This window comes from Lissotriton vulgaris, chromosome 11, assembly GCF_964263255.1.
Source record: "Lissotriton vulgaris chromosome 11, aLisVul1.2, whole genome shotgun sequence".
NCBI lineage: Eukaryota > Metazoa > Chordata > Amphibia > Caudata > Salamandridae > Lissotriton > Lissotriton vulgaris.
Window position 1 is genome coordinate 595,463,796 of NC_141699.1, and position 6,652 is coordinate 595,470,447.

Genomic DNA, 6,652 nt, shown 5'->3' on the forward strand with positions numbered 1-6,652 from the left:
TGCCTTTTTCATTGTGCTGTTCATTGCGCGCGCTTCGCGCTCTGAGGACCCGCTCCTGGGTCGGCGGTTATAGCCGCGTTAGTGGCGCTGCCGCGTTTGTTTTGGAGCCTCGCTCGTGTTGGAGCCTCGCTCCGTTTTTCTTTCACGCGCATTGCGCGCCTGTACCGGCCCGCCCTGCGGGTGTCTAGTTTCCCCGGCCGCACTCTCCAGGGGCCTGAGGGAAGGCGCAAGGCTGCCCCTGATCGCCTGAAGCGCACAACAGAGCCGCGAACCACACGGCAAGCGCGTGCAGCCCAAGCCACGTCCATTGGGCTATTCCTAGTAGGATTTGGACTCGGTTGGGCTGCACACGCTTCGAGACCGTTTTTCCACCAAATTTGACCGCGTTTGTTCGTTAGAGCTGGTGGAGGAGACGCCTAACTGGTTGTAACAGCAGTTGCCTTACTTGAGAGTGTGCACACGCTCTATATATTGTATTTTCAACTGCTCTGACGCCCACTGGGCTGCAATAATAATTATACAGCTTTGCTGAGGGGGTCTGGTACAGGACTTCTGTTTGTATTTGGTGTGCAGTGGGGCTGACCCCCCCCTCTTACTCCCCTTGTGCCTGCCTTTTTGGGTGGTGTCTTCCCACTGTGTTTGCAATGGAAGAATGGGTGTATTTTGACGAGGAGGCAGGGGAAGAAGTTTATGGAGAGCAGCCTGCTGCTGCAGTTGAAGACAAGATTGTGGAGGCCTGAGACGCTTCGGTGCAGGCCTCTGTTAACAAGGCAGTCGAGAGCACAGTGCCTTCTACTGTGCATCAAGCATTGGCAAAGGCTCTTAAGCCTATTACTAAACAGCTAGAGAATTTTGCTAAGAGGCATGGCTTTACTAAGGACAAGTCCACTAAGACCACTCCACCAGCTACGCAGGCAGGCAACAGTGACCAATGGCCGCATTCAAGCGCTCTACAATCCCTACCAGCCTCTGGGCAAGCTCAGGCTCTGCAGTTTATACCAGCGTCAGGGACAGAGCATGGTTACTCGACAGGGGCCAAGGCCAAGAGCAAGCAACACTACGTTGACACGGACACTTCCACCACTACTGGTACTGATACCACTGACACGGACGAGGAGGTCCCACCGAAGAAGAGAGCAAAGCAAGCCTCACCTTCGGCGTCCATTCCGAAAGTTGCTACACCTTTTACTTTCGATCCTAACGAAATTGTCCACCCCAGGTCATCTGACTGGGTCCCGGCCGCTCCCGTGGCGGAGTATCTGCAAGAGAACCTCAGGAAAGGTTTTGACAAAGAGGTGCGTAACCGTTTACGCTCAGAATGCCCTAGACCCGACCTGGCCCATAAGGTGGCGGACACACCCGAGATCGACGTTAGTCTGTTAACATTCTTAAAAAAGTTTGCTAAGGATCCGAAAAAGGGCATTGACCGCGCCTGGCGCGGCTGCCAGGATAAACTGTTGGACGTGGTGGGCCCTTTGGCCAAAATACTTGAGATGGCCCTTAAGGCCAAAGAATCCAACGTTCCCGTAGACCCTGATATCCTGGCTGGATGGACCCAGCGGGCCATCTGTTTATTAGGAAACGCAAATTGCGCTCTTTCCACGGAGCGGCGAAAATCACTACTGATGCGAATGGACTCGAACCTGACCGAATTGGCATCCGCGGAACCAGGACCCTTAGCAGAGGGCAACTTGTTTGGTGACCGCTTTGTGAAGGACGTCTCCAAGTATGTGGGGACCTTCACATCGCTGGACAAGGCTCAATCTGGAATCAAACGAGTATTCCACCAACAGGTTTTCAATAGGGCCGGACGAGGTCGGGGACGCTCGCCAGGCCGCTTCGCCAGTCAAGGTCCCCCCAGAGGCGATTTTGGTAGAGGTCGCGGAGACTGGGACTCTACCCGAGGAGGCACTTTCTACCCCACGAGAGGCAGATTCCACAAAGGCAGGTTCCACGGAGGTGGCAACAGAGCAGGCTTCCACAACCAGAACAACTCAGGTGAGCACACTCGATTGTTTTCCCTTTCCACTGGGGGGTCGCACGAGACACTTCTTTCACAATTGGGTTCTTCTGACACAGGATGCGTGGGTCCTACAAACTGTACAGGGTTTTCAACTGGAATTCTTTCAGACCCCTACGCAGAGGTCAACCCCGAGACCTCTCCTTTTTTCCCAACAAGACATGAACTTTATAGACAGCGAAGTGGAAGAATTGCTTCAGAAACAAGCTATTGCGGTGTGCACACACAACCCGCAAGGGTTTTGCAGCAACATCTTCCTGGTCCAAAAGAAGGGAGGAGGTCACAGACTTGTGCTGAATTTGCGGGAATTCAACTACTTCCTAGTATACAATCACTTCAAGATGGAGGGCATCCATCTGTTGGCAGATCTGCTCCGGCAGGGCGACTGGTTGGTCCGTTTGGATCTCAAAGACGCCTACCTCTCTATCCCCATTTATCCTCCCCATCGCCGGTTCCTGCAGTTTCAGTGGAACGGACGATGGTTCGAATACTCGGCCCTTCCTTTCGGGCTTTCCTCGGCTCCTTGGTGTTTCACCAAGGTGATGAAGCCGGTTGTCTCCCATCTTCGGGAACAGGGTATTCGGTTGATAATTTACCTGGACGACATCCTGATCATGGCTCAGAGCCCGGATCTGGTGTCGCAACATCTGCAGACGACAATTGCGCTACTCCAGAATCTGGGATTTGTTATAAATCAAACGAAATCCGCTCTGATTCCGTCGCAGACGACGGACTTCCTAGGGTTCGTGATCAATTCACAGTCTGCTCAGTTAAGCCTTCCGAAATCGAAACTGAAAGATATCAAGAAGGAGATCAGTTCCCTTCTCACCCGTCAGATGGTATCCCTCAGGACGGTCGCCAGGATAGTAGGTCTATTGGCGTCGTCAGTACAAGCAATATTTCCCGGGCCGCTTCATTACAGGGCCTTGCAGAGACTGAAAATACAGCACCTCCAGAGGGGGCTAGCGTACTCGGACTTAGTACCATTGTCACAAGAAGTGAGGGACGAAATGCAGTGGTGGTTGCACCAGGTAGAGGCTTGGAATGGCAGAGCCATTTTCGGCTCTCTTCCAGAGGTGGTCATAGAATCAGACGCCAGCCGGTGGGGCTGGGGAGCTCACTGTGGCGCAGTTTCCACAGGAGGACGTTGGTCCTCTCAAGAGCTAGACTTACACATAAACTGCTTAGAACTCCTAGCAGGATCCTTCGCTATCAGAACTCTCTCGCCACATCAGACGTCTTGTTGCATTCTCCTTAGGATGGACAACGTCTCGGCGGTTCGTTATATAAACAAATTAGGAGGGACAAGATCGTCCATGTTAGTACAAGTAGCCAAGGAATTTTGGCGATACTGCCTCAGCCGTCAGATCACGGTTATTGCAGAGTACATACCGGGTCAGTCCAATGTAGTGGCGGACTGGAATTCGAGACATCTGAGGGACTACAGCGATTGGAGGCTGCTTCCCCGGATGTTTCTCTGGCTACAGGACCTTTGGGGCCCTTGCCAGATCGACTTGTTTGCATCCAGGCTCAACAGCCAACTGCCCAGGTTCTTCAGCTGGAGGCCGGACCCAGCGGCGGCAGCGACGGATGCATTTCTGCAGGATTGGACGGGGGCGGTGAACTATGCGTTTCCTCCCTTTCTGCTCATTCCACGAGTAGCGTCATACATTCTCAAACAGAAGGCGGAGGTGATCTTAGTGACACCTCTATGGAAGTCGCAACCGTGGTTCCCGACCTTGTTGGGGATGTGCTGCGACCTTCCACGGATGTTGCCCTGGTCGGAGTCCCTGCTGCTGGGTCCTCTACAGGAGCAGCATCCGTTTATCTTGTCTCAGCATCTAATGCTGATGGCATGGAGGCTTTCAGGCAACAATGGAGTTTGCCTGGAGTTTCAGGAGCGGCTCATGAATTCCTCAAGCAGGCTTGGGCCCCTTCCACGCGAAAGCGATACTCTTCGGCCTGGAAGGGATGGTTACGTTGGTGCGTGGAACGGGACCTGGATCCCGTGGGGGCAGGCCTTTCACACGTCGTGAATTTTCTAACTGAGAAGGCGACGAGCGGTTTAGCCTATAGATCGGTGAACAATTTCCGATCTGCTATTTCGGCGGGTCATTCCCACGTTGACGGAAAACCGGTAGGAGTTCACCCTTATGTGTGCAGGCTCCTGAAAGGGATTAGGGCTGCGAATCCCCCCAAGCCCAAGTATTCGGGGCTTTGGGATGTTTCTTTGGTCATTAAGCTCTTTGATAGCCGGCCCTCTAACGATTCGCTTTCTAGGAAACAGTTATCAGCCAAACTCGCTATGCTTTTATGTTTATCATCGTGCAGAAGATCTTCGGACGTGCGGGCACTGGACCTTGCAGGTAGAGTATTTACTCCGGAGGGAGTTTCCTTTACTATTACAGGCCGCACAAAAACTATGTCTAGGATGATTGAGTATAATGCCTTTCATAGTAATGATAAACTCTGTGTTGTCCAATGCTTGAAAGCTTACGAGGAGTGTACTCGTCCCTTGAGACCGACTGGTGTAACGCAACTGTTGATTGCAGTCAAGAAACCGTTTAAACCTGTGTCCTCTGCCACCATTGCCAGATGGCTCAAGTTTATAATGAAAGAGTCGGGGGTTGATGTTCAACTGTTTGGGGCGCACTCTGTGAGGGGTGCTATGGCTTCGAAGTCATACTTGTTGGGAGCGAATATTCAGGATATTATGCACTGTGCTGATTGGTCGTCTGAGTCGACATTTAAACATTTTTACTATAAGCCGGTGGGTGACATTTCTTCTGTGGTATTTGATTCAGCGTTGAACTAAGCATAATCTGAAGCCTCCGGTCCTGTAATAGAATCAAAAATTAGCTAGCATTCGCGCCAAGAATTTTCAATTCTATTAAGGACACGGAGGCGAGGATTATCCCACCCGGCTATGTCATGTTATGATCATGCTTACCCACCCGTTGTTATGATTGCTCCTGTTTATACAGACATTACAGGTTCTTTTATCTTTATTCTAGGTTCTGACAAGAAAAAAGAGTGATCCATCTTCTATGGAAGTCTACAGATGGGACGCCATCCTCTATTTCCTCCAGTCGGAGATTTTCTGAAGTTGGAAGTGATTCCGAGTTATTCCACGTTGGAGTTTGTTAAGACTTTTATATACTGAACTTATGTTGCATGTTCGTGCAAAGAAAGAGGAAGTTGGGACTATTACCAGGGCTCTTGTAGGGCTAAGGAGGCGTGGCTTGGGCCAAGCATGATGGTTAATGTAGTTTTTATTTGATAAACTGTATGTTTATTGGCTGCTGTGAGTTTACAGTAAACGAAAGAGAAGCATAATCCTCGCCTCCGTGTCCTTAATAGAATTGAAAATTCTTGGCGCGAATGCTAGCTAATTTTTGATTCTCTCCCATCGAAACCCCACCCCCGGATGACGTCACGACATGCCGTGCAATATGGTCAGACGACAACAAGAAGGAGGTGTGTGCGAACACCTATGACGAAGAAGACGGCGGTAACCGGAGCGTGATCTTCTACTGAGCAGCAGAAGAAACCGGAGAGAGACCAGCCAGAACGACGACCTCAACAAGAGCCCCGAGATTGCCAGGAGGCCCTCAGCAACACGAGCCACCTGTCACGCTCCAGGAGAAGCGTGGCTCACCAAGGTACAGGAGCGGGTATTGGGAGGCGGGACGGGCGTCTGGAGGTATAGCCGGGACTCTCCCTCTTCAGTCTACTTCTCTCCTACCTCGAGCACCCTCATGGTTTTCTTCACATAAATGTTCATTCAATCAATCAATCAGAAAATTTATATAGCGCGCTACTCACCCGGAGGGTCTCAAGCGCTGGGAGAGGGTGGGTCTGCTACAGCTCGAACAGCCAGGTCTTGAGTTGCTTCCTGAGGGAGAGGTGGTCCTGGGTCTGACGGAGGTGGATGGTAGGGAGTTCCATGTCTTGGCCGCCAGGTAGGAGAAGGATCTTCCTCCCATGGTGGCTCTTTGGATGCGTGGAACGGCGGCGAGGGCGTGGCTGTTCGAACAAAGCTGGCGGGTGGGGGTGTAGAAGGTCAGGCGGTTGTCGAGGTACCTGGGGCCCAGGTCGTGGAGAGCCTTGTGTCCGTGGGTGAGGAGTCGGAACGTGATTCTCTTGTTGACGGGGAGCCAGTGCAGGTCTCTCAGGTGTCCGGAGATGTGGCTGTGACGGGGGATGTCCAGGATGAGTCGTGCGGAGGCGTTCTGGATGCGTTGGAGTCTCTTCTGAAGTTTGGCTGTGGTTCCGGTGTAGAGGGTGTTTCCGTAGTCCAGTCGGCTGGTGACGAGTGCCTGTGTGACCATCTTCCTGGTTTCGGTGGGGATCCATCTTCCTGGTTTCGGTGGGAATGTTCTTTTGTTTGTCATGTGTAGCACGGTGTGAGGTGGCCCTTCACACCCATCCCTCCTTTGCGTCCCCGTACTGTGACCTCATACCCGTTCTCCTCTGCTTTGTTTTTTATTAACATCACGGAGTCCCCCGGAAGCCGACGAGGCCGAAGACGCGAGGTGGACCACACAGCGTTAAGAAGAGGACAGTCACCTACTTCTAAGGGACTCTTTTAAATATCCACAGATGTATTGGTTGCTAGAAGGAGAAGCTTAT

At 52.0% G+C, this 6,652-nt stretch overlaps 1 protein-coding gene across 1 annotated transcript in view; it reads left to right on the forward strand.

Annotated features, from left to right (window-relative positions):
• LOC147683200 (uncharacterized) overlaps positions 1 to 5,057 on the forward strand; it is a 28,916-nt gene extending 23,859 nt beyond the window's left edge. The window contains exons 2-3 of the mRNA XM_086942507.1: positions 756 to 1,998; positions 5,035 to 5,057. Of these exons, the coding sequence (XP_086798633.1) occupies positions 756 to 1,998; positions 5,035 to 5,057 (1,266 nt within the window). The remainder of the gene's footprint in view (positions 1 to 755; positions 1,999 to 5,034) is intronic.
• Positions 5,058 to 6,652: the final 1,595 nt, after the last annotated feature.